The following is a 26,498-nucleotide window of genomic DNA, read 5'->3' on the forward strand; positions in this document are numbered from 1 at the left end:
TTTCAAAGGTTATCTGTGAGGAAAGAGCAACAGAAGATGCTGCTGGGTGCAAGAGCTGAGTGGGCAAAGTGTGGGGGGAGGCACACTGAGCATCCCCCATCCTTTGGGGAGCTGCTGGAGAAGGTGCCCACCCCACACACCAACCCTCTGGCTCAGCTTTTCCCTGCTCAACCCCCGCGTGCTGGGATATGGAGCTGCCTGCTCACAACTGCACCGAGTTGCACGGGGCTCTGCAGAGCTGTGTCACCCCAGCTGCCAGCCCTAGGGTTTTTTTTTCCCCACTGGGATCAGAGCAGGGTGCTGCAGCATTCCCAAAGCTGCCGGGGTCCCTGTGGGGGTCTCACCTGGCGGCTGGGATCCTCCTGGCGGAAGATGAAGGGGCTCCCGAAGCGTCGCTGGAGCACGGCGGTGGTGGTGAGCTTCAGTGCCTTGAACTTCAGCTGCACAAAGAGATGCTGGACATGACCACCCGTGGTGGGCAAGGACCTAGCACCCCAGCTGGGCACCCCCCGACGGCTTCGCACCCCACGGCTTTGCATCCGTGTTGGGGATGACACGTATCCGGGGGGGAAGGATGGTGCAGGTCAAGTGGTGAATGTGGCTGAACTGCCCCAAAAAGGGCAGCTTGGGATTAAACTCCCCCCCGCTGAGGTGCTTTGTGGGATGTTGGATGCACACACTGGTGGGGTAAGTAGAATTTGCAAACAAAAGTCTCTCCACACGTGTCTGGGCTTCCTGGAATGGAAGGGAATTGCAGGAGAGGGAAGAAAACCCCAGGTTTTCATGGTGTGAAGGCTCCCGTGGAGGGTTTTTCCTCAGAAGCCACGTGTCCACTTTTGGGATGACTTACTGCTTTCAGAGACTTCATCCACAGGTTGCCACGCAAGTGCAAGTTCATCTCCTCATTGGAGGCTAATTTCACATCACAGTCGATGGAAATGATGTCGGAGTTGCTGTGGTTCTGCAAGGGGAGAAGTTTGATAGAGCCATAAGATAGTTTGGGTTGGAAGGGACCCTAAAGACCATCTAAGGTGCCTTCCAACCCAAATCATTCTATGATTTGTTTGTGCTGTGGGAGCATTGTTGCTGAGAAGCCTCTCTGCTGGGACACACTGAAGGAAGCAAGATCCAAACCTATCCTCCCCCAGGGCCATGGGCCATTCCCATCCTGGGGCTTTCTCCCTGATTTGGGGTGGCAGAGCTCAGCCCCGGGGCAGGATCAGGCCCCCAGACTGCATACCAGGTGGGGGCTGCGGGTCAGGTCCTCCTCAGTGGGTGTCCTCCTGTAGTCTGTGGTGTTGCCCCAGATGTTGCAGGTCGTGTTCTCCTGTGGGAGAATCACAGAACCTCAGACTGGTTTGGGTGGGAAAGAACCTTAAAGACGATCCAGTCCCATCCCCTGCACGGGCAGGGACACCTCCCACCAGACCAGGTTGCTCTAAGTCCCGTCCAACCTGCCCTTCAACACTGCCAGGGATGGGGCAGCCACGGCCCGGGCCAAACCCAACCCTGAACACACCAACTCTTGTGCTGGGCTCTTTCCATCGTGACTATCATGAGTTCCACATGGCTGGAGGGGCAGCAGGAGGCTCAGGATCCCCCAAGGTGTGATCCCAGCCCTCTCCCCACTTTTACAGTCCCTGCAGTTCACAGCAGATGCTTTCAAGACCTCCAAGAATTAATTGCCTGCCAGTGGGAGGTCTAGCTAGGAAAAATACTTGGAAAAAACCCTTTGGCCACTCTCATTTTCCATGTTTCCAGCCAAGTGGATGCAAAAGGGAGAAGCCCAAGCATGAGCCAAGAGCTTCCGTGCAGGTGTGAGCACAGAGTGGTTTGCAAAAGGATGGTGAGGCCCTCTGTGAGGTGTCCCTGGTGCAGAGGGACCCACGTGTGCTTAAAAAAAGTAATGAAGATGAATGGTGACACTCCCCCTCCCTACCTGATCCACCAGGAATTCAGACAGGAGCAGGAGGCGGTTGCCCGCCCGGGTGGCCACAGGGATGGTGAGCTTGATGGTCACCCCCTCCACGGGGAAGAAGCCCAGGTTCTGCAGCTGCAAGGGCAGAGGACAGGGATGTTCCTGGCATCTCTCAGGATGGGGACAAGCAGGGTGACCGTAGCACATCCCACCTCTTACGGGGTCCATCATCCCATGGGAAACCCCCTCCTTACCTTGAAGGTGCCGTGGAAGGGGGGGCCGATGCTGTCGTATCTCTCCAGGGAGCTGTTGGACCTGATTTCATAGTAGTCCAGGCTCGATGCCCTGTCGTGACAAAGGAGAACAAGTCATGAGGCACCAGGTGGCCTCAGCCCCTCCACCAGCAGGTTGCCCAAGGAGAAGACTTTTGGACTGTCTGGCTCCATTTTGGATGGAAACCACCTCCTGGCTCCACATCCTGCAAGGACAGATGGGGAATTTTCATGCTCTTCTGCTTCTGCATATTTTCCCTTTCTTTGTAGGATTTTTTCTTCTTTATAATGTAACAGAGACCTCCGAGGCCCTGGCTGGCAGGTTGAAATGTCACATATAAATCTTGGGAGGTAAATCCCATCTCTCTTTTTGCAGCTGGAAAGGAGGGGAAGGAGCCAGGAGCATTTGGGTGTCTGTGGGAGCCTGGTTGGGATCACCTGCAATGGGACCCCCACTTCTTGGTGGGCCACGTAGCCCAAAACTTCCAAACCCCATTGAAATTATTTCCTCATCTTATCCCCTCTAGGTGCCCAAATTTGAATTTTTTGTACTGTTATTTTTCCTCCAGGTTTTCCCTTTTCCCCCATAAGGGTGATTCTGACACATGTTAAATTGAGAATCTCCCCCTCCACTCCCCAGAAATTTTAAGTATTAAAGTGATTTTATTTTCAGTCCCTCACTGCCCCTAGTGTTCAAAAAATGAGCAGGGCCAGGGAATGTGCTTCTGGAGTCCAGGTTTGTTTCTTATCATCAGGTTAATAAACTCCCATCTGTGGCTCATCTCCCACTCGTGCTTCAGTTCCTGCCCATACCCAAATCACAGAAGCAGCAAGGCTGGAAAAGACCTTTCAGATCATCAAGTCCAGCCTATGACTGACACCACCACATCTCCAGACCATGGCACTAAGAGCCACATCCAGCCCTTCCTTGAACACCTCCAGGGATGGTGCCTCCTCCACTTCCCTGGGCAGCCCATCCCAATGTCTGATCACCCTTTCCATCAGGAAGTGCTTCCTGATATCCAACCTACACCTCCCCTGGAGCAGCTTTAGGCCAGGCCCTCTTGTCTTGTTGCAGGTTGCCTGGAAAAGAGCCCGGTCCCCACCTGAGTACAAACCCCTTCAGGTAGCTGGAGAGAGTGAGAAGGTCCCCCCTGAGTCTCCTCCAGGCTAAACAACCCCAGCTCCCTCCCTTTCCCTATCAGACTTTCTCTCTAGTCCCTTCACCAGCCTTGTTGCTCTCCTCTGGACCTGCTCCAGCACCTCAAGATCCTTCTTGCAGTGAGGGGCCCAGAACTGGGCACAGTAATCGAGGTGAAGCTTCACCAGTGCTGAACACATGGGGAGAATCTCATCCCTACTCCTGCTGGCCACACTACTCCTTCCCCACATCCAGCAGGGGCTGCCTCAGCCGAGCTCCTGGGAAGAGGATATTTTAGGGGGATGGCTGCAGGCCCAGACACATGCTATGAACATTATTACCTTCCATAAAGACTTTTTCCCCTTAAAATAAAAGATATTAAATTGGCCTCACACCTATTGAACAGCACTTGTGCATTTAAGCATTCTCAGAGCACAGCACGTCATTGCTCTGCACTATTTATTTTTAGAAGGACCCACTGAGCAGGATGCTCCTGAGTTTTTTTGTTGTTGTTGTTCCTTCAGCCCCTTTTCTAAACAAATTCCCCAAATTAAAGCCCAGGGGGCTCTGTCTGAACTCAGCTCCTGTGGGGCTGGCACTGGTTTTCCCAAGGGACAACTTGCAAGTGTCCCCCCCAAAAAAAAATAGCTGTGTCCCCTTCTGAAACACTCACCTGGTGAAGAGCAGGTCGGCTTCATACTTCAGGTGGAAATTGAGGTGGGCAACGTTGTCCTCCTTGGTGCTCTCCTTCTCCTCACTGTCACTGAAACAGCAGTGGGGCGAGTGGGGGGTGAGATGGGAGCCTCTGATTTTTTTTGGGGGTGGAGGTTGAAGGTGGGGAAAAGCTGAACTTTTGCTTTTTGGCCAAAGTGTAATGAAAATTATTTCTGTTCTGCCTTTTATTAGCCCAAGGCCATGAACATAGATAGTTTGGAGAGAGTTTCCCACCCAGCTGTGCAGCAACCCCGGCGCAGCAAACCCTTGGTTGCTCTGATAATTGATGAAAATGAAAATAATCAACACGAATTGCCTGGTTTGTGCACACAGGGCTGGAGTGACCCATGAAAACCAGGTTTCCTTGTGGTTATTCCCCCCGATTCCCCAGCATCCCCTTGTGGCTGTGGAAGAAGGAAGCCCCACGTGAGCAGGGAATGTCCCGTTGACCTCGCGGACACGTGCAAGGGAGAAGCAGCCACTGACCTGCTGGCACTCAGGTAGATCTCCATGTTTTGAAGGAAAATGGACTTGCTGAATTCAAAATCCAGGCGAAAAGCTACCTGTGGAGGTTGGGAACAGATGGGAGACTGTATTAAGGGAGAAAAATCCCAACCCTGATCCCACCCGGAGATGCTGCCAGGCTTTCGGCAGAGCCTCTGCTTTCCAGGGAGAGAAGAGGCCACGTGGGGGATTTGCAGGATTTGCTCTCTTTTTTTTTTTTTTTTTTTTAGGTTTTGGGACTGGGGGAGCAAGCAGCCTCCCTTTTTGGAAAGAAATCCCCCTTGGGGACCTGCAGGCAGAGGCTTCTCTCTCCCATCTGCGGCGCGGGACAGGCTGGCGGGGAAGGAGCCGGAGAGTGGCCAAGGCCAATAAAATGTGATAAATGTCACATCTGTGGCAATGACCTCAAACTGTCTGGGACTGCACAGCTGAGGAGAATATTAAAGCTCCTGCTGCTGCCGGGCCAGATTTCCATTTCCAGCTTGTCTTTGTCTTGGCAGGACCTGGACTACCTGATGCCATGCAGATGCATTCTCAGCCCCCGTAGGTCATGGGGAGTGGGGCTGCCGCGCTCGTCGTGCGGCCACAGGCATCTGAGAGGGCTTTTTTTGGGAGGTTTAGAGCCTCGAGCTCATCTGTCATCATCAAGCTTCTGACAGGGAAAGGCTTCAAACGGATACAGGGCTTGGAAAGATTTGATCTGCAGCTCCTGCTTGTCTTGGCCCCTTTTCCCAGGGGGGTGCAGGATTTCAGGAGGTCACTGCAGGAAGTGGCCCTGGAGAGCGAGGTCCTGCTCTGCCCATGGTGTCTTCTCACTTTTCCCTCCCCAACTTAGCACCATGTGGGTTTTATGGCATATAAAAATGGTGCCCCTTGGACCTGGGCTTACCCCAAGTGCCAGGGACCTCCATGAGCTGTAGTTTAGAGGATGCCACCAGCCCAAGTGGGCTTGGGCAGGCTCAGAGGAGGGTCCTGAGGGGCCCTGGGTGTTCAGAGCAAGGAAAATATCTTAGGCAGAAAAAGGTGCCTCATTCTGTGAGGAAGGAGCTTGGGGAAGTTACCATTGGTGGTTTGAAGTCAACACTAAAAGGTGCCAAAGGACTGGAGAAAAATTCTTTGCCTCGGAGGAGCTGGGTTTGATTTTGGGGCTCTCTGAGCATTAAGGCAGCATCTGAACCACCCCAGGAGGAGGGAAGGGTTTTACCTTGGCCTTGGCTCGGAAGAAGGGGTAGCTGACATTGCAGACCTTCTTGTTGGGGTGCTTGTCTTCAGTCATGCAGTCAATGTTGATGTCCGTGTCATCCTAGAACGGGACATGAAGTGTCCATGACACTGGGCAGGAGCCCCATGACCTGGCTCTTTATGAAAGCAGGAAACACACCCATCAGTCTCAAAACAGGCTTTACTTTTTGGAAAAAACAACCAACCCAACCAACCAACATGGCTTGCTTGCTGCAGGCTGGGAGTCCTGCCCATGCAGCTGAATTTCTAGGGCCATTCCTGAAGAAGGGCATTTCCAGCAGGCAACATCCAGCTTTCTCATTTAAATTCTCTTTAGAAATTCAACTACAGCATGAACAAATTAACCCAATTATTCCTGGCACTTTAATTGGGAAGAAGAATATTTTTCTGTGATGAGCAGTCACAGGGAAGCATCAAGAGATAACACAAGCTGTTATTCTTCCTCATGGTCAACAGCTAAGAAGTAATATTGAATTTCCTCATCTCAACAATTGTGCTCCTGTTGCTTCAACAGCTTCCAGCTCACCAGCCAGGCTGGGGAAGCTCTTGCCCATTGCAAAGCCCAAGCACAGGCTGGGGTGGGATGGGACACCAACCCTGCTCTGCCTCCTCCCCTGCCAGCTGTAGCAACCCTACAAGAGGTTGTAACCTGGTTGTGTGCAGGTGTCCACCCTACAACAAGACAATGAGTTATTCCACATTTTGGCCCTGTCTTAGACCTGCCAAAGGTCTCAGTTCAAGCTGGTGGCCCCAGTCCTACCCTTGAGCTGAAACAACCCAGCACTGGCTGCAGAGAAAATGCCTCGACAGCCACCAGCAACAGCCTGGAGCTTTCTCCCACTCGTCTGTAGAGCTTATGGACTTCTTGGGGCCACAGCTACTTTTTATTTGGGTTTTTGTACAGCCCGACCCAAACATCCATCCCCTTCAGTGGAGATTTGCTTATTAACAAGGAACAGCAGCCAGGAACCCGTTGGCAGTGACTCTGCTCCAACCAGCTACAAGTATTTCCTGCAACCATCCCTGCACGGCGCCTTCTGCCTCCAATCATCGCAGGGTTTTTGTCTCCCCCTCACTTAACTTGGAGTAATCGCCCAGAAAATGCATTTTTCCTATTTTGTGGGCAATGTTCCCCACAATTTTCCCTTGGCACAGCCTGTAGGAAAACAAATGCTGGACATGGGATCTGCGGGCGGGTATGAAGTCATTGGAGGGAGGATGAAGGGGGGCTCAGCAGCATCAGCATCTTTCCCAAACCTTGCTGGGAAGAGGGAGGAGGGTGAAATATTAGGGAGGGGATGGGGCACAACGGGCTCATCCAGGGGACAGCAGGAGAGATGTGACATCTCCCAGCTCAACACTGAGCTGTGGCCATGCTCCCATTATCAGCCCATACTTCCAGAAGTGGTATCTCAGCTGCAAAAATTCATCCCTGACAGGGACTTGGCCACGTGCAGCAAGTATTTTAAAACTATTGGAGTAGAAAAATAAAGAGGGAAGTAAGTGCATCTGTTTTTGACCTTCTTTCAGGCTCTTAAAATTCAAACTTCTTTGTATTTCCAAAATAAGGAGCTGAAAGGGCTTTAAGTGCTTAGAAAATGAGCCCATAAACATGTCTGATTTATGGGGGATGGAGATGTTTTTGGGCTCTGGTTTAGGACACAGCTTTCGCATCCGGCTGGGATTAGCAGTGCCTCTGGAAAGCCTTGGATCACAGAATCATGGAATGACAGACTTGTCTGGGTGATAAGGGACCTTAAAGCCCATCCAGTCCCACCCCTGCATGGGCAGGGACACCTCCCACCAGCCCAGGCTGCTCCAAGCCCCATCCAACCTGCCCTTCAACACTGCCAGGGATGGGGCAGCCACAGCTTCCCTGGGCAACCTGGGCCAGGGTCTCACCATCCTCACAGGAAAGAATTTCTCCCTCAGATCTCATCTCAGTCTCCTTTCTTGAAGCCTGAAACCCTTCCCCCTCATCCCATCCCTCCCTGCCCTTGTCCCAAGCCCCTCCCCAGCTTTCCTGGAGCCCCTTCAGGCACTGGAAGGTGCTCTAAGGTCTCCCTGGACCCTTCTCTTCTCCAGGCTGAACACCCCAACTCTCCCAGCCTGCCTCCAGAGCAGAGCTGCTCCAGCCCTCCCAGCATCTCTGTGGCATTTTCTGAACTCACGCCACCAGCTCCAGGTCCTTCCTGTGCTGGGGACCCTAGAACCGGACAGATGTCCCCAGATCTCCCCTGGCTTCCTCACCTTGGAGATCAAGCTGGCGAACTGGAGGTTTCTGGAGAAGGAGATGTTGAGGACCGTGCTGTAGGCGTTCTCCCCTCGGTTCTCCAGCGCCGCCTCCACCGCCACCCTCCTCCTGCCGCTCTCGATGACGAAGACGGGGGTGTCGAAGGCGAGGCTGAAGGCCGAGCAGCGCGGCGGGGCCCCGCGCAGCGCCCGCCGGCAGAACTCCCTGCAACGGGAGGGCAGCCCTGCCACCTCCACCCAGCCCCACCAGTGCTTGGCTGGGGAGCTGGGGCTGGAGGTGCCTGCTTGTCCCAGAGCCCTTCAGGAGCTCTTAGCGCAGCTGGGGTGGATGGGGAGAGAAGAAAGTAGATCCCGGAGCGCTTAGCAAAGGGTGGGGCTGGTGCTCCAGTGCAGCCAGGGCTGGATCCTGCCTGCATCTCCCTCCTGGTGGGTTTTCCAGCACAGCTTCTGCAAGGGCTGTGTCTTTTGGATGGTTTGGGTTTTTTTTTGTTTTCATTGATTCGACCCAAAAGGAAAAAAGGAAAATGTAGGCCAGCATCACCTTGGGACCAGCTTCCGCCTCCACCAGCGGGCAGCCAAGGGGCTGCTTTGGAGGGAAAGCTCTGTTTCAACAGGTCCCCTCAACAGTGATTTTCTCAGCAGAAATCCCCTCCTCATTGGCTGATCCTGCAGGGCACGATCACCGATACCACCAGGAAAGCTCCACAGGCTTCAGGAGGAACCCAACCAGAGGTCTGGCACCCTTGTAGACCATGGTGTCTGCCCATGGTTATTTGTAGGACTTAGCTTTACAGGAGACAAGGAGCAAGAGGTGCTGAATTATGGGACACCAGTAACACCCAGGTAGCAGGGCTGGCCCTGGGCTTGGTCCACAGCTCACTGCTGCTGATGGGAGGTAATGGTTCAGGGTCCTGAGCTCCTGGATATCCTTTACAAGCTCTGTGAGCCACCAGACACAGGGTATAATTATTTCTGCTGTGTGAGTCAAGCCTGTAATTGCCAAGTGGACAATGCCAGCCTTGCATTTATCCCCCCTGTTATTTCCTGACCTCTCTCCCTGGGGCTCATCACCATGGCATCAAATATTAGTTGTTTTGTGGATTCCCTGAAGCACCTTGGGTTCATTCCAGGCAAGGAGCAGGCAGAGGCTCAGCAACCTGCTGCCAGCAGAGGTGCCCAGAAGAGCCCTGTGGAGTTGTGGGATGAACCTCGTGGTGGTGTGGGATAAACCTCATGGTGGTGGTGTGGGATGAAGGCCCAGCTGTGATGCCAGCAGCGATGGGGCACAGGTTGGGACTGGATGTTGGAAACCCCCCTGGTTTGTGATAGTGGTTGGGCAGACGCTCTGAGCGACCTACTCACGTGGCACTGGGCACATCACTTCTTGCCTCCAGGACCAGATCAGGGATGCAGTGCTCATCCTCATTGCACCCATTCCAGAAAGGGACCTAAGGGAGACAACAAGAGCAGCTTGGTGACACTTTCCACCTCAGGTTGTACTCCAAGGACATGGGCAGTGACCCCAGGCTGCAGTGAGCCCAAACACGTCGCTGTCACGAGAGGGGCCAGGGATTGCAGCCACAAGGTAAAGAAGCCAATGTCCATGTTCAGAGATGAATCTGCTGACCAGATGTTTGAGAAAAGGCCCCCTGGGAGGTGGGTGCTGCTACCCACCGAGACCCTGAGCGAGGTGGGCCAGCCGGCGTCCAGCAGGGGGCCGCTCTCGGGGTGCTCCAGCTCGTAGTCGATGGAGAATGTCACAGGCTTCACGTAGTCAGCTGTGTCCTGTGGTGGGCAGAAACACCATTGCTGAGAAGGACACGGCTCCTGCCCGTGGAGGCATAGCTGTGTCTGAGGGCAAGGCCAGGTGGAGCTACAGGCGTGGGTGATTCTTTATGAAAGCAAAGCTTTGCAATCCAGTGGACTCGGTGTATAACACTAGAACCACAGACAGGTTTGGGTTGGAAGGGACCTTTAAAGGTCATCTAGTCCAACCCCCTGAGTGAGCAGGGACATCTGCAACCAGATCAGGTTGATCCAAGCCCCATCCAACCTGACCTTAGATGGTTCCAGAGATGGGACATCTACCACCTCTCTAGGCAACCTGGGCCAGGGTCTCACCACCCTCACAGCAAAGAATTTCTCCCTCACATCTCATCTCAGTCTCCCTTCTTGAAGCTTGAAACCCTTTCCCCTGCTCCCATCCCTCCCTGCCCTTGTCCCAAGTCCCTCCCCAGCTTTCCTGGAGCCCCTTCAGGCACTGGAAGCTGCTCTCAGGTCTCCCTGGAGCCTTCTCTTCTCCAGGCTGGACACCCCAACTCTCCCAGCCTGTCTCCAGATCAGAGCTGCCCCAGCCCACGGATCATCTCTGTGGCATTTTCTGAACTCATGCCACCAGGTCCAGGTCCTTCTTGTGCTGGGCACTCCAGAACTGGACCCAGCACTGCAGGGGGGGTCTCACCAGAGTGGAGACCTGTCTCTCCAGCTAACCCTCACCTAGGGACAGTGACAATCCAAACTCAGAGGTGCTGCTCTACACCCACCCACACATGCTTGTCTGCTGGTGTAGGAAACATTTCACCTGGCTCTAAAAGATGGAGACCCTAGGGGAAAGTTTGTCCCCAAACCAGGTTCCCAGGTGGGACAGAACCATCCTTCAACCCTGACATGGGGCTCATGCATTGGGTAATGAATCTGTCCCTTTCCTGGATTCCCTGTAAGATCTTCCCGTGCATTGCCCCAGCTGCACGGGAGGCATTTGGATGCTCTGGAGTGAGGTGCTTCTTGAGCTAAAGCACAAGCTCCATCTCAAGCTCCAGACTTGCATTCCCCAGAAGTTCATGGTCGTTCAGGCCAGGGCTTGGGGCTGGGCCAGTCTGGCAGCGTGACCCTCCCTGGCCTCCACAACATTCTCATCATTCCCTGGGAATGTTTGATTTTGTCCAGATTTGTGCATCAGCTGCTCCCTGCGAGTGATGCAGAGGGTTCCACCAGCTCCTGCACCTGGGGAGGGGGACTCTGATGGCCAGAGGGGTGAAGAAGATGAGAGCCCCAGGGACTGGCAGGGAGGCATTTGGTTCCTGATGGAAAAAAATGAAATTTTCACTGGTTTTGGAGCAGGAGGAGCAGCCTGACCCGGGTGTCAGGAGTGCATGACCTTCCTGAGAAAGTGCAAGCTGGGGTTGCAATGAAGTCAGTGCTCAGGGACCCAGCAGCTGCCTCTGCTCCATCCCTGACCACGTTAAACCCAGCGTGAAGAAACCCAGGCTCAGGCACGAGGCTCATTTCCAACCCCACGGTGCCATCGAGGCTCCTTCCACTGCATCCCGGCTCTTCCGGGAGACGGTGGAGAGCAGCAGCCCCGGGGGGGCTGGCAAAGGAGAAGAACCCCCAACCTTGTCCTCCTCCCCACTCACCAGGACGTGGAAGGGGAGGGTGTGGCAGAGCTCCTGCCCAGCTGGCAGCACCAGCCCCTTCTGCACCTGCCGCTCTCCGCTCTGGTCCAGGTGGGCGCGCGGCGTGTACCTGCGCTCGTCCGTGGTGGCCGTGTACCGCAGCGCTGCAAGGACAGCCCGTCACGCCTGCTCCCTGGGGACACTGCTCACCCCACGGGCTGGTGGGCAAGCCCAGCCCCACTGCCTCGCTGGGGAGAGCGTGGCAGGGAGCAGCACACGAAGGGAAAACGGGGGGTTGGGAGGAAATGGGGCAATAGTTGCATTGACTGTTTCTAACTGGTATTTCTTTTGGGCAAAGCAGCCCCTCTCCGAGTGCTGGAGTTCTGCAGTCCTAAAGAACTCTAAAAATGATTACTACATGTAAAACCTGTGCAGGGTGTCTAACCATCCACCTCTTACATATTCACATCCTGGCCTGCACCAATTCTGGAGATACTGTGCCCTGGAGCACTGTCCTCTCCTAGATGCTTTCCTGGAGACCATTTGCTGTAGAAAAGAAACCAAAGCTCCCCAGACCAGAGCTGAGCAGAGAGGGACTTTCACCCACCACCCCAATGAGATGAAAAACGTTCAGGAAAACAAGGAGCAACCATCAGCCCATCCACGGGAGGGCTCTTCTGGGTAGAAATAAGTGGAAAAGTAAATAAACAAAGGAAACCTCCCTCAGCTGTTGGTCCTGCGAGCTCTGCCGCTAGAGAAGGGAGGAGGAAAGTGCTGGATGTGATAGTTCAGACCTAAAGTCTTGCTGGAGGGGAAGGGAGTTTTCCTTTTGGCTTTACCCAGGACCTGGTTTTCCTCTGGCAGCGTTTGCTGCCGGGCTGCAGGACCTGGAGCCGCTGGTGCTTCCCCCCCTGCTCCAGCGGAGCCACCGGCAGGCGGGGTCACAGCGAGACACAGGGGGTGACAGCAGGGCTGGGCAGTGGCTGCACTGGGATGCCCTGGGATAGGAGGGGAAGTGGCACATCTGGTCGGCAGATGTGTCACACCGCTGCAGCAGGGAGGATGGACGAGCTCTGCAGGACACAGGCCGGCCACGTCCTCTCCTGTCCCGCTGGCCAGCAAGGTGGTGGTGACGTCTCTGTCACACATCCCACGGCAGGACAAGCTGCAGGACAGCTCAGCCCCAGGGTGCAGGTGAGAGAATCACAGAATCCCAGACTGGTTTGGGTGGGAAGGGACCTTAAAGACCATCCAGTCCCACCCCTGCATGGGCAGGGACACCTCCCAGCAGCCCAGGCTGCTCCAAGCCCCATCCAACCTGCCCTTCAACACTGCCAGGGATGGGGCAGCCACAGCTTCCCTGGGCAGCCTGGGCCAGGGTCTCACCACCCTCACAGCAAAGAATTTCTCCCTCAGATCTAACCTAAATCTAATCTAAACATCTAAACATGGGTATGGGCTGGTTCCTTGGGGGGTCTCTTGGCATGGCTCAATGGCAGGGCCACCATCCCTGCTATGACATTCAAGACAAGGACAAATTTGTGGGTAAAAAGGGTTGTGGTGGCAATGTGTGCACCTCCAGACATGCCAAGCGCCTGGATGGTTTCCCTCAGGGCTGGAGACCTAAACAGTGCAGGAAGTGGGGCTTTTTGTCACAGGAGGAACTGGGCTGCTTACCCACACTGGCTGTCTGGAAGTGAGCTGAGAGGAAGACAGCAGTGAAGCAGACAAAGGCCGTCATGCAGGTGGCCTCCTTCCCATTCCGCTTGCAGTCCTTGGTGAAGATGTTGATCTTGGAGGGCTCAAAGTGGATGGTTGTGTTGATCTGGACCACGCTGCGGGACCTGTGGGGCAAGCAAAGGTGGGGAGGTGTGCTGGGGCTCAGGATGTCCCAGATTAGGCAGTGGCCTAGACAAATCTCCTACATCTCTCAATTCACCCTTTTCCCCCATTTTTCTCAACATCAGGGATGTGCTGAGGAAGACCAAAGGCCACCACAGCATGCTGACCCACTCTCAGGTCATCTCTGTAATGTTTGAAGAATAAAATCTCTTGCAGATATTTGCCTCCTGCTTACACCAGGGAAGGAACTCAGCACTGAGAGCAGGATTTGGCTCTCTGCATGGACAATAGCACTTTCCAAAGCAGACCCCAGGGTGGCCCATCTCTGCTGGGCACATCTCCCCTCCTTCCTAACAGCTCCAAGGGACTTTACAGACATTCATCAATAGTTGTGAATATTAAGTTGTCCTTATGAAATAAGACCAGAGGGAGCCTGGGCAAAACACCACAAATCAATCAGTTGGTTTGAAACTCGTGGGGAAACTCATGATGAAATTCCATGTAAAACCAACTCTGGAGTTCTTCTAGGGCCCAGCTGCGCTGAAATTCCATGGTCCCACTGGCCAGAGGGTCATTATTGTGGAAAGATGGACAAGATTGTTGGGAGATGAGTTTTACCCCCCCCCAAAAATGTCAGCGTATTGCACCGAGCTTCAGGCAGAGGAGACAGAGCTCACCACAACAGCACAGCGTTCCCCAGAGAGCCCACGGCCAAGTCCACCAGCCCATCTTCATTCAGGTCCAGCTGCCCATGGATGCTGCACCCAAAATACATCAGGCCTGGGGCGAGGTCAGCAGCTGCTATCCGCTGAAAAGCAACGGGGAGAATCCAGGCTGACTTCCAGCTGGAGCATCCCTGCCTGCACAGGAGGGCTTTGCCACCCCGACCTCCACCACGCCAGGGGAGATGCCCCTTTCCAAGCTGCTGCACGATCACTTTCCAGGGAAAGAGAGCAGTTTCTCTTTGGAGACATCATCCTGAAATTTCTGCTGAATTCACTCTGCATATTTATTATTTCTTGTGAGTGTGGGAAATATTTTATCTACATATTACTGTATATATCTATATACATGGTACCTCTATAAGCTGCTGCACAGAGTGCTAAGCACTGCTCCTAATTTCAAGCATCTTTTCCATACGCTTTCCATTTGATTTCTCTCAGATCCCCTCACCAGAGAAAACATCCAGCAATAACCATTCACAAAACAGCCCTGGGTGTGAATTCATGGTGCTCTCTCAGTCCTTCAAATGGCCACAAACTGCGTTTATTCTGATGAAGGACAAGGGCGACCCCGTCGGGGAGCTGTACCTGCTTGTACTTCTTCAGGATGGTCTCCTCAAAGCCAAGGAAGATGTATATGGCTCCTTGGTGCTCGTCCTCCAACGGGGCCCCGACCACCAGGTCGTTGTAGGAGTCCTGGTTGAGGTCGGGGACGGCGGCGATGCAGGAGCCGAAGCGGGAATTCTGGTAGCTCTGGAGATCCACGAGGGCCCCACTGGAAACGAAGCGGTTCTGCCGGGCCAGCCAGAGAGAAAAGGCCAAAAAAACAAACCCAAAAACAACCCCAAACCCATCAGCAACAAGTCAGCAAGAGGAGGAAACCCTCAAAGGCAAGAAAAAAACCCAAACAAAAGAGAAAGACGCGGTGATGCGTGAGGGGTTTCTCTAAGGAAGGAGGTGAGAGCCCTCCTGGGACTGTGGGACTTTCCACTCTGCACAGCCCTGGGGATGGATGGACCTCACACCAGCCCCACTCCAGCTTTGCCTCCTTTTTATAGCAGCCTACATGAAAAATTGGCATAAAAGTTGTGCTTTGGCTGTGGGGACTCTCGCTGCCCCAGGTGGGACCTGCAGCCTTGGATTTAGAGCACGACCTACGTGCTGCCCCACACAACCCCGGAGCCTGATGGATTTAGCTCAGGAATGGCATTTTCACTCAGATTTGAGGGCAGCAAGAGGCTTGTCCTGCCCCACAGCTCTGCAGGGTGCCAGGGGAGGGGACAGGGGTGGCACGTGTCCCACGGGTGCCCTGAAGTGATGGTGGAGGGACTGACCACGCTGCTTCCCAGCACCCCAGGCAGGAGGGAACCCTCAGAGAGACCATTTCTGGGGGAGGAAAAGTGATGGGGGAATGTTTCTCCGGGGAGACCCAACGTTGCAAAGACCCCACCTTGCATTCCCTGCATTGCTGGGAGCTGGGAACCTCTCCCAGCCAGGAGCAGCCAAGCCACGCCAGCCCTGGCAGTGAGCAAACCCCTGGGGACTGTTTATAAACAAGGAAAAGAGACAAATCCTCCTCGAGCAGCCACAACAGCGAGGAGCTGCCAAGCTCTGTTGCCTTTGGACTGGGCTCTTGCCCTGGGAGGTTTGCAGGGAAGCTGCTGGGTGAGTGAAGCCCAGAGCCAGCCCAGGGAGGTGACACAAGGGGACACAGTGCCCAAAAAGCAGCTCGGCCCACAGTGCTGTCAGCCACGTACCTCCTGCAGGGTGTAGACGTAGACCTTCCCCCTCTCCCTGCCCTCACTGAAGTACATGGGGGCTCCCACCAGCAAAACGTCGGTGACGCCGTCACCGTTGATGTCCAGGGAGCTGATCTCGCTGCCGTAGTAGGAGCCGATCTGGAGGAGATGGAGGAAGGGATGGTGGGCAAGGACACTGCCACCCTCTCCAGCAGGGACCACTGAGGATAGGCTGGGAGAGTTGGGGTTGTTCAGCCTGGTGAAGAGAAGGCTCCAGGGAGACCTTAGAGCACCTTCCAGTGCCTGAAGGGGCTCCAGGAAAGCTGGGGAGGGGCTTGGGACAAGGGCAGGGAGGGACGGGATGAGGGAGAAGGGTTTTAAGCTGCAAGAGGGGAGATTGAGATGAAATCTGAGGAGGAAATTCTTCACTGTGAGGATGGAGAGACCCTGGCCCAAGTTGCCCAGGGAAGCTGTGGCTGCCCCATCCCTGGCAGTGTTGAAGGGCAGGTTGGATGGGGCTTGGAGCAGCCTGGGCTGGTGGGAGGTGTCCCTGCCCATGCAGGGGATTGGGACTGGATGGTCTTTAAGGTCCCTTCCAACCCAAGTTATTCCATGATTCTGTGACATTCCAAGCTCCATCCCTGCTACAGGCTTGGAGCAGTGGGTGCAGTGACAGGCAGGACATCCCCAGCTGGCTGTGGATGTGCTGCACAGCTGAGCAGTTGAAGCAAAGGAATGTGCAAAGGAAAAGGGGAGGATTGGTGGAGGAGCTTCCCCTCTGAGGGAAACATCCCTGCAGCATCCTGGGCGTTACCTGCTCGCCCTTCAGGGCCTGGTGGATGGTGAGGTTTCGGCTGTTGTGCATGCTGAAGATGATGACTTTCCCAGTGTGGTTGAACCTGGGAGCTCCAGCGACATAAATCCGCTCGTGCTTGGTGGATATGACAGAGGAGACAGTGTAACCTGGGGGGGGACGGGTGCAGGGTGAGCAGGGCTGAGCTCCCTGCCCACTCCCAGCTTCCCATTAGCCCCCAGTTGCTGGCCACCTCCCAGACTGGGAAGCTAGAAACCCAGATTCCTTCTAAGGTAAAGTCCTTCAAGCAAACCCTGGTGCCCTGACATCTGCACAGGTCCTACCTGCAGTCCAATACAAGCCATGAACCCGCCAAGTCCATTGCTCAAGAGTCCTTATAGGAATGATGCTGCATGAGGAACTGTCCCTGAGAAATCCCTCTTCCCTACTTTCTGCTCTGGGATCACAAAGACTACACATCACACTCAGGGCTACAGCACTTGTCCGTGGCTGCAGGTGTAGGAATATATCACCGGGTGCTATATTCCTGCAAAATCCTGCTTTATAAACCCATCTCCAGGTTCCTGCATGTTTGCATTGAGTTTTAAATGCAGCTTGAATTATTAGAAACTCAAATCATGGCCAACCCCACGTGTCCAGGGGCTGCTCATGACACACACGTCTCCAGAGAGAGGATTCACTGTGCAAACCAGGCTGATGTTTTCACTCAGTCACACATGGAAGGAATTAACCCAGCAGGTATTTCCTCCCCAGGCATGAAATTTCATCAGTGCCTTTTAAACCATTCCTGTAAGCTCTGCAGATGACCCGGGCTGAGCTGCCTCTGAGCTACTTCTGCATCTTCTGAATTGCAGAGGGACTTTCTACAAGAACATGAAGTGATGGGATGAGGGGGAAGGGTTTCCAGCTGGAAGAGGAGAGACTGAGATGAGATCTGAGGGAGAAATTCTGTGCTGTGAGGCTGGTGAGACCCTGGCCCAGGCTGCCCAGGGAAGCTGTGGCTGCCCCATCCCTGGCAGTGTTGAAGGGCAGGTTGGATGGGGCTTGGAGCAGCCTGGGCTGGTGGGAGGTGTCCCTGCCCATGCAGGGGGTGGGACTGGATGGTCTTTAAGGTCCCTTCCAAAATAAACCACTCTGGGATTGATTCTATGATGTAAATCACTTTTGTGCAGCTCACCATGGTCAACACTGGACTCATCCCTGGTGAGGACACTCAGTGATGCTGCATCCCTGAGCAAGAGATCTCGTGCCAACAGGAGCTGGCAGACAGCAGAGTGCCTCCCACCCTGAGGGTGCTGGCTGCTGCTAGTCATTGCAGAAATATGTTGTGCTTCCTATTATTAAGGGTAAAATCATGACTCCAGCCCTGGCAGCAGAGCTTCGGTCAGATTTCTTACCCAAATATGCTCCGTGATTCTTCAGCTCCTCCGGGAACTCCTGGAGATAGGATTCCCTCAGGGGAATGACCTTCCCACTGCTGGTTTCCTTCAGGACAGCTCCATTCCAGTCGTAAGCACCCACTGCCCCCAGCAAGATCCCATCCTGGGGGAGAGCAGGGACATTTTGAGGGGACTTCTTGCAGAGTGGAGGCAATTCTCCCAACAGGAAAAGCTGATTCCCACTGAGGTGGTTTTGGATGAGGGGACCTGATGGGCTGGTTTTGAGGGAGAACATACATGGAGGTCCCTCAAAACCCAACTAGACTATATATTTATTGGGAACTGCAAGAGCACAAAAAAGTTAAACATCAAATTGTCCCTCCCAAAACCATCACATTTTACAGGAAAGGGGAAGATTTTCACAAATGACAAAATAAAAATATTTTTTTTAAAAAAATTAATTAATTCTTCTCATCAACTGGAAAGATGGAATTTTTTAAACATGCTGGAATGACAATTCCAACCCATTTGTATCTTTAGTGCATGCTTTTCCTTCCCAGGAAAACACTGAGCTGAAATTGTGTTAGGAATTTAGCTTTGTGATGAATAACCTGCCCCAACCTCCCCCCTCCCCCCCTGCAGCTGCTGGTGGCAAAAAACTAAGGGCACCAGCTGGAATGGACAGGAACAAAAAAAATAAACCCCACATTTACTCTCTTACTTCCACAACATGTGATGAAAAACCAGTCTGGGACATTTCCAGGCCAAAGGAGATTTCGTTCTTGTTGGTTCCTTGGAGAAAAAAAAAAAAAAAAAAAAGAAAGACAATTTGTATTTAATGTTTTCTTCCCTGGAGAGGCTGATAGGTGGGCTGGGGTGGGATGAGAACCTGATGTGTCCAACAAGATGCCCCTGTAGACACTCAACCCATGGATCCAGCCTTTCCACATCCCTCTGCAGCACTTCCTACCCTCCAGCAGATCAACACTGCCACCCAACTTGGTGTCATCTGCAAACTGACAGGGGGTGCACTCCATCCCCTGGTGCTGAGCCCGGGGGCTTTTATATCGACAGGTTCAAACCATGATTTTAGGTTCTGTATCAGGTATTAGGGAAAGCCCCAGTGTGACCCATTCAGAGGCAGCAGACCGAGGACCAGCAGCACCTCTGGAGCAACCTGCTGCAGCCTGGCTGGCTGGGATGTGTTGAGGAGGAGCAGCACTCACCTTCCAAACTAAAGATCCTTTCCCCCAGGGCATCCACGATGTCTTTGAGTGCTGCCTCATCGGTGACGTTGAAGAAGTGCTTGTCATCCGGGTCGCTCGCGATGAATTTGATTTCGTTCAAAAAGGCCTCGGGATTGATTCCTCTTCTGTTGTAATAACCCAAGACCTGGTGGGGAATAGAGATGCAAGGCTCAGGGGTTTTCACAGGATGGATGCTAAAGCACCTGAGGGGGGCCCATCTGGAAGGAGCCTGACAGCTTTGGCATCAGCCACCCCGTCGCAGGAGCAAATTCACCCAGCCCGGGCTGCCTGGCACAATGCAGGGTCCTGCCTGTCCCCAGCCACTGTCACTTCTCTGGCAGCTGCACCCAGAGCTGAGCATCCCACCACCTCCTGCACAAGCAGGGCGAGCAGCGAGGACCCCCCACAAGCGCAGCGAGGTGAGCTGCACTGCCAGCCCCATGGCACTGGGCTGCCCAGGGCGCTGCCGGGCTCTGCACGGCTTCGGCAGCTGGAAGTGTCCTGTTCCAGCTTCATAAAATCACAGAATCCCAGACTGGTTTGGGTTGGAAGGACCTCCAAGACCATCCAGTTCCCCCTCCTCCCACCCCAATCCCACAGACAGGGCTGGTTCCCACTCACCGCCACCGCGTATCTGGTGACGTTGTCCTTCTCGCTGTCCTCAATCACCTTCTCCAGGTCTGGGCTGTCGTGCGACTCTCCATCTGTGATTACAATCATTACTCTCTTTGCCCCTTTCCGGCCACCTTTCTGAAACGCTTCCGAGCTGCAATTGAAGAGAAGCCCTGGGCTGCTCAGCCTGGCCAGGAGGGTGGCAGCTCCCACCCATCGCAAGCCCCGAGCGGCGTTTGGGGGGCAGTCAGCCCCCAGGGGGCTGCAGGGGGTGCAGGACTCTCAGGAAATGCTTTAGGACTTAAAAAGGGTTTTTTTTTTTCCACCCGTGGAGCTAGGGCAGCAGCCTTGAATTCAGCAAAGTTATCACTCTCTACAACTCCTGAGAGGAGGTTGGAGCCAGGGGGTGGGTCGGTCTCTTCTCCCAAGGGACAAGTGATAAGACAAGAGGAAATGGCCTCAAGTTGCCCAGGGGAGGTTTAAATTGGATCTGGGGAACAATTCCTTCCCCAAAGGGCTGTCAGGCCCTGGCCCAGGCTGCCCAGGGCAGGGGTGGACTCCCCAGCCCTGGAGGGGTTTCCAAGCCCTGTAGATGGTGCTGAGGGACACGGGGCAGTGGTGGCCTTGGCAGGGCTGGGGGAACAGTTGGACGGCATGATCTTCAAGGTCCTTTCCAACCAAAAAGATTCTATGAAAATGCCCTCAATCTCCAGCAGGAATCCTGGTCAGGCTGCAGCACAAATCACAGGAGCAAGCACTTGTCCCAGATCCCAGAGGAGATGGAGATGTGGGTCAGGGCTGCACTGAGCTCCTGGGTCCCTGCTGGGTGCCTGCAGAAGAGTAGCAGTGTCTGGGGCAGGCATGGGACTGGGTTTGGGGACAGAGAGCTCCGTTTTGGGTGCTTTCAGGAAGGGGATCCATTTTCAGAGCCTGCTTCTGCACCCTCCCTCTGGTCCAGCTGCAGCAGTGGTTTTGCAAAGCGTCCCTTGTAAAGCATCAATTAAAGACCGAGTGGTTTTGCAAAAACATTTTTAGCCTGGTGGTATCCTCTGCTTTCTAAGCAGAGAGGGAAACTGAAGGAGGAGAGAGGGAAGGAAAACAAACAGTGATTTTTAAACTTGTTACCAGGAGGAAGAAGAAGGCGAGGAATTTTACCGAGCAAACTCTATCCCATAGGCAGTCCTGGTTTCCGTCCCTCCTCGTTGCTCTATGTGACTGGCAGCTGCTACCACATCTTTTACAGACCTGTAGTCATTTAAATGAAACTCGTGGACCACATCTTCTCCGTACTGAACAACTCCAACCTAGGGATCAAAGGAACACGATGAAGGATGCCAACAACCTGCCTGCAGCGCCACGAGCACGCGTGGTCAAATGGAATAAGAGCTCCAGTTCAAATCCACTGCTCCATCCCCCTTTGCTCCTGTTCTCCCTCCACGGGACCATTGAGAATGCTCAGTTTTCCTTCTCTCCTCTGCCAGCTCTCACCCCTGCACAGCCACCTGCACAGGGTGACATAGATCATGTGCCCCACCACGGACCCACGGCATCTCTAGATGGGACATAATGGGGGTTGTTTGTGCAAATTGCTGAGGATATCCCTGCAGAAATCCCTGCCCAAATCTGCCAAGGATTGCTGATAGGGAGAGGATGGTGAGCTCTTCACAGCTACAACAAGTGCCTGAGCACAGGGCAATATTTCTGTATTTCCATACGATTTCATCCTTCCCATGCCCAGTCAGGGCATCTCTCCCCATCTCTCATTTGGGGACATTTTGGGAAGTTTTATTTCCATGGGCTTGGCTTTAAAATCCATACACTGAAAGGTTAATTTGAAAAAAGGCATGGCACAAAATTACAGCAGGTTGGCAGAAAAAAAGGCAGCGAAAAGGGCTCCATGAGCATGGCCAGGGGATCCAGCAGGACGGGGGAGATGCACAAGCTGTGCTTACTTGGATCTGGCCAGGGCCAATGTAAAATTTTTTCAAGATGTTTATCAGGAAGTGCTGAACTTCAACCCAGGGATAGATGCTGTTTGATCCATCCAGAACAATGATGATGTCCATGTACGTCTGGCATCCTGTGAAAAAGACACAGTGTGTTATTGAAAGACCCTGGCAACCCTCGCAAAGGGGAGATTTATGGCCTCATTTCTCACGGCCAGGTACTTGCTCTTAGGGTTTGTTTGGAAAAGCGGTCGTCTTCCAATCATTCACAAAGGCCTCTGAGCTGCAACAAGGTGGAGAGAAGCCACAAGCATCCTCTCTGCCCAGAAAAGCCCGGATAACTTTCTAAGAATAACACAGTCTGATGCAGATTTGGCCCTTTATCCGGGCTAATACAGTCACGCACTTCAAAGAGCCGCCCATTTCAGAAGGGATCCGGTCTCCGGTCCTCCTGCTGAGCAGTGATTTAGCCCTGAGTCACCCCTCAGCCCTGAGACACCCCTCAGCCCTGAGACACCCCTCAGCCCTGCCTCCCTCCTCAGCCCTGCCTCCCTCCTCAGCCCTGAGACACCCCTCAGCCCTGCCTCCCTCCTCAGCCCTGAGTCACCTCTCAGCCCTGCCTCCCTCCTCAGTCCTGCTTCCATCCCCAGCCCTCTCTCCCTCCCCAGCCCTCCCTCTCCTCACCACAGAATAACTCGGGCATTTCCTCCTGTTAAATCCTCAGCAAAGAAGCAGCCAAAAACCCTGGTGAGGACCCCGGGGCTCAGCTCTGCACTATGGGCCAGGAAGGATGGAGGCAGTCGACTGGTTTTTAGTGGGAAAAGCTGCTCAGCATCGTCCATCTGCCTTGTCTGTATTTTATAACATCCTTTAGGAAGGTTGCAGAAGTGCAGAAGATGCTGCATTTTCTACTTGCTGATATTTATCAATGGCCCTTCTCACATTCTGCAGATACTTATGGGTCAGCACATCCAGGGATTGGAGTCACACATGGGTCACTCCATCATCTCCATTCCTTGCTCAGTCCAGGACCCAAGGAGAGGAGCAGACCCTCTGATCCCTCCCCCTGATTGATAACACTCTGCTGGTTAACTACCTTCTCTCTAAAAACCCAACCACCCTTTGCAGCTGGGGCAAAAAGAATCTTCTGGCCATAAAGAGAAAAGCAACCAGGAATGTGGTGGTGGGCTCTGCCCTTCCTGCCTCCTCCCCCACAAAGTCCTGTTTTCCCATGCCCTGCTTTGTGCCGTGGGGATCCACCAGCACCCAAGGGGTGATGGAGCTGGGGCATCACATCCCAGGCCTGGCTGGGGCACAGAGCTGCTGGCAGCCCTGGTGGGGCAGGACAGGCTTTGGCAACTTGCTTCCACCTACAGGAAACCCTATTTAATACCTCAGAATAAAATAATATCCAAATTTAAGGATTTTGGGCCAAAAGATTCAGCTTTCAGTCAATGAGCTCTTTGTGTTGTGTGGCCAAAGTCTGAATTCTTTCCCTATTTTGCCTTCCGAGCTGTGCTGATAAAATATTCTGGATGCTTTTATTTCTGGTTTGGGAAGAATAAGGTATTTTTTGTCTTCCCCGGGTGTCAGTCAGAAGGAAAATGTTTACCAGATGTGTGTGTATGTAACCCCCTTCCAGCCACTTCCCTGCAACCGTTTCCCTCTGCTCTCTGGCCTGCCCTGAAACACTGACATTGCTTTGTTTTCCCAGTGGGACCGAAGTGATTAAGGAACAGAAAATCCCTCTGACTTCAAAGGTGGGTTTAGAGCTGCAGGGCAGATGGTTTCTCGTACTCTGCAGAGCTGGAGCCACCGTCTTGGAGAACCTGAAGTTGGAGTTGACCCGGGAGCACATGCCCGTGGTGTAGTAGGAGCTCCCGCACTCGTGGGACCAGAGAGGGCTGCAGGCCTGGGGGGGAAACAAGCATCAGGGATGGGGTTAAAAGGACCACTTCTTAATTGCTGCTCTGCAAGGCTGTCCTCTCCTTTGGCATCTTTTCTGCCCCATGGAAGGGGACGATTCTGAGCCCCACAGTGCATGTAGCATATATATATAAACACACAGAGAGGTGTATTTGCATCCTGGACACAGGGAGGTACCTGCAGCTGGGTTTGCATGGCTTCCAGGGGGTCACAGACCTTGAAGATCATCCAGGCCAACCGTTCTCCCAGCACTGTCAAGGCCACCACTCAACCATGTCCCTCAGCACCACATCTGAAATACCTCCAGGGACTCCACCCCTGCCCTGGGCAGCCTGTGCCAGGGCCTGACAACCCTTTGGGGAAAAAATTGTTCCCAAGATCCAATATAAACCTTCTCTGGGCAACTTGAGGCCCTCTCCTCTGGTCCCATCACTTGTTCCTGAGGAGCAGAGCCCAACCTTCCTCGCTCCAACCTCCTCTCAGGCAGCTGCAGAGCCAGCAGGTCTCCCCTCAGCCTCCTTTGCTCCAGGCTGGACACCCCCAGCTCCCTCAGCTGCTCCTGCTCACACTTGTGCTCCATCCCCTTCCCCAGCTCCACTGCCCTTCCTTGGACACGCTCCAGCCCCTCAATGCTCTTTTCATGAGGGGCTCAAAACTGACCCCAGGGTTTGAGGTGTGGCCTCAGAAGTGCTGAGCACTGGGGGACAATCCCTGCCCCGGTCCTGCTGGCCACACTGTGGCTGATACAGGATGCTGGTGGCCTCTTGTCCACCTGGGCACACTGCTGACTCATATTCAACCACTGTTGACCAGCAGTTTCCCACCAGGCACTTTCCAGCCACCCTTCCCCAGGCCTGGAGGGTTGTATGGGGGTGTTTACACTTCATGCAAAAGCACAAGCACCCTGCAGAGACCTCCCCGGGCAGGGACACCACCCCCGTTCCTCACCAGAAAGCTGTTGTCCTTGGGGTTGGTGGCCAGGCTGAGGCCAAGGCGCATGTTGTCCTTCCTCTCAGAGACATTGGAGAGTGTCACCCGCCCTTGGGAGACAGGATGGGGTTAGGGAGAGCAGCTGGGCAGGGATGCCAAGCACCCAACCCAACACCCCGTGTTGCTGCCCCGCATCTCTGGAGCAAGAGGGAAGGCAGCTGGACACTGGAGAAGAGCTGTCTTAAACTGCAGACTTTGTGCTTTTAGGTGTGTTTTTTTTGGAAGCAGCTGTCAAGAATTTTCCCTCGTATCCCATCTAAACATCCCCACTTGCAGCTTGAAACCCTTCCCCCTCATCCCATCCCTCCCTGCCAAAGTCCCAAGCCCCTCCCCAGCTTTCCTGGAGCCCCTTCAGGCACTGGAAGGTTCTCTAAGGTCTCCCTGGAGCCTTCTCCAGGTTGAACACCCCAACTCTTCATAGCAGATGAGCACTAGTCCTTAGATCATCTTCATGGCCCCTAAATCCTGCCAACACAGGCAGTCCTCATGCTTTTTGGGGACAATCTGGGCAATGTGACAGACTGCATCTCCACTGACCAAAGCTGTGACAAAAAGCAGTGTCCAAGGTGCCCCATTGCCCCCAGGTGCCCGGTGGGTGCACATACCTAGGTTGAGTTTGGTGCAGTTGCTGTGGGTGTCACTGGTCACCGGGCACTTGTAGACATCTCCTGTCTTCTGCTGGCCATTGGTTTCGTAGGGAGCTCCCACCACCAGCCTGCAGGAAAGCAGAGTCCATCAGTGCCCAGAGGCCAGGGGGGAGCAAACCCACAGCCAAAAATCCACTCGAGGGGAATCAAGTGATTCCCATCCCAAGCCCCCATTACACGAGTCAGAAGGTCCCTTGCTGGGGGTGACAAAATTCTTCCCCCAAACCAGCTGCAGGGCAAGCAGCAAAAGCACTATCTGACCTTCCTCTTCCCCTGGCAGCAGGCAGCCACGAGCTGGGGAGGATGACTCAGTGGTGCCTGGAAGGAATGTCCACCAGATGCAACACAAAACCACCTGACAGCACAAGGAGGAGCAGGGAACCCCTGTTTTCACCTCGGCTCACAGCTGGCACCAGCACCCAAACCTTCAGCATCCAGCTGAGGTCCATGGTGGCCATGGCTGGCCCCAGGGAGCAGGGAATAGAGGTGTCCCTTCCCACCACCACTTCGGGTTAGAACCTTTTCATGGTCTTCAGGACATGGATGTATAGCAAGGAGTCCTGCCTAGCAGTACCCAAGGGAAAAGCAAGGAACTGGTGTAGCAGTGATGGCCACTAGTACTGGGATCCACGGGGAATTTTTTAAAACATTTCATCAAAAAAGCTGAAAAAGTGATTTTCCAGGAGTTTTGGTCCATCCTGGGGTTGTTCACTTACAAGAAGCCCCGAGCTGTATGTATGTTAGGGTGCCCAGCTCCACAGCAGGTGAGGACCTTCGACATCCATCTGCTCCTTGAAAAACCAGGAGCTGGTCAAAACACACCCACCCACCCACCCAGGGTGCAGGTCAGGACATGCCTGGGGCATTGCTGGCATTTTTCTCACTTTTTCTTCAGGATTTGACCAGAATAGCAGCAAACCCAAGGAGGAAGAGAGCAGAACCTGAGGAATTTGGCCATTCCTTCCAGGCTAGTTCAAAAATACCCCGAACCACGGGTTCTTGGCATCTTCTTCTCCCCGTGTCTTAGCCCAAAATAAATCTGCTCCCTTCATTTTTCTCTTTTTGTTCTCAAAATCCTATCGGTGCCTGCGACCGTCCCAGGCCGGAGCAGCAGATAAACAGGATCTCTTTTGTTCTGCATCGTGCTACCCAGCAGCTGGCAAAGCCAGCCTCCCTAGCACAGATGGTCCCTGTT

General features: G+C 53.9%; 1 protein-coding gene across 1 annotated transcript in view; it reads right to left on the reverse strand.

Annotated features, from left to right (window-relative positions):
* Positions 1–26,498, reverse strand: part of ITGA11 (integrin subunit alpha 11) — a 46,038-nt gene that overhangs the window by 2,012 nt on the left and 17,528 nt on the right. The window contains exons 3-29 of the mRNA XM_051628938.1: positions 25,262–25,371; positions 24,615–24,706; positions 23,538–23,652; positions 21,747–21,874; positions 20,950–21,098; positions 19,804–19,948; positions 19,162–19,327; positions 18,657–18,727; positions 17,954–18,098; positions 16,557–16,705; positions 15,761–15,901; positions 14,592–14,795; positions 13,959–14,089; positions 13,117–13,283; positions 11,461–11,603; positions 9,719–9,829; positions 9,407–9,492; positions 8,042–8,249; positions 5,754–5,852; positions 4,532–4,608; positions 4,005–4,094; positions 2,173–2,263; positions 1,940–2,053; positions 1,241–1,327; positions 851–961; positions 345–440; positions 1–13 (exon numbers count right to left, since the gene is read on the reverse strand). The exon at positions 1–13 is cut by the window's left edge and continues 101 nt beyond it. Of these exons, the coding sequence (XP_051484898.1) occupies positions 1–13; positions 345–440; positions 851–961; positions 1,241–1,327; positions 1,940–2,053; positions 2,173–2,263; positions 4,005–4,094; positions 4,532–4,608; positions 5,754–5,852; positions 8,042–8,249; positions 9,407–9,492; positions 9,719–9,829; positions 11,461–11,603; positions 13,117–13,283; positions 13,959–14,089; positions 14,592–14,795; positions 15,761–15,901; positions 16,557–16,705; positions 17,954–18,098; positions 18,657–18,727; positions 19,162–19,327; positions 19,804–19,948; positions 20,950–21,098; positions 21,747–21,874; positions 23,538–23,652; positions 24,615–24,706; positions 25,262–25,371 (3,239 nt within the window). The remainder of the gene's footprint in view (positions 14–344; positions 441–850; positions 962–1,240; positions 1,328–1,939; positions 2,054–2,172; positions 2,264–4,004; positions 4,095–4,531; positions 4,609–5,753; positions 5,853–8,041; positions 8,250–9,406; positions 9,493–9,718; positions 9,830–11,460; positions 11,604–13,116; positions 13,284–13,958; positions 14,090–14,591; positions 14,796–15,760; positions 15,902–16,556; positions 16,706–17,953; positions 18,099–18,656; positions 18,728–19,161; positions 19,328–19,803; positions 19,949–20,949; positions 21,099–21,746; positions 21,875–23,537; positions 23,653–24,614; positions 24,707–25,261; positions 25,372–26,498) is intronic.

This window comes from Apus apus, chromosome 10 (genome assembly GCF_020740795.1).
Source record: "Apus apus isolate bApuApu2 chromosome 10, bApuApu2.pri.cur, whole genome shotgun sequence".
NCBI classification, from domain to species: domain Eukaryota; kingdom Metazoa; phylum Chordata; class Aves; order Apodiformes; family Apodidae; genus Apus; species Apus apus.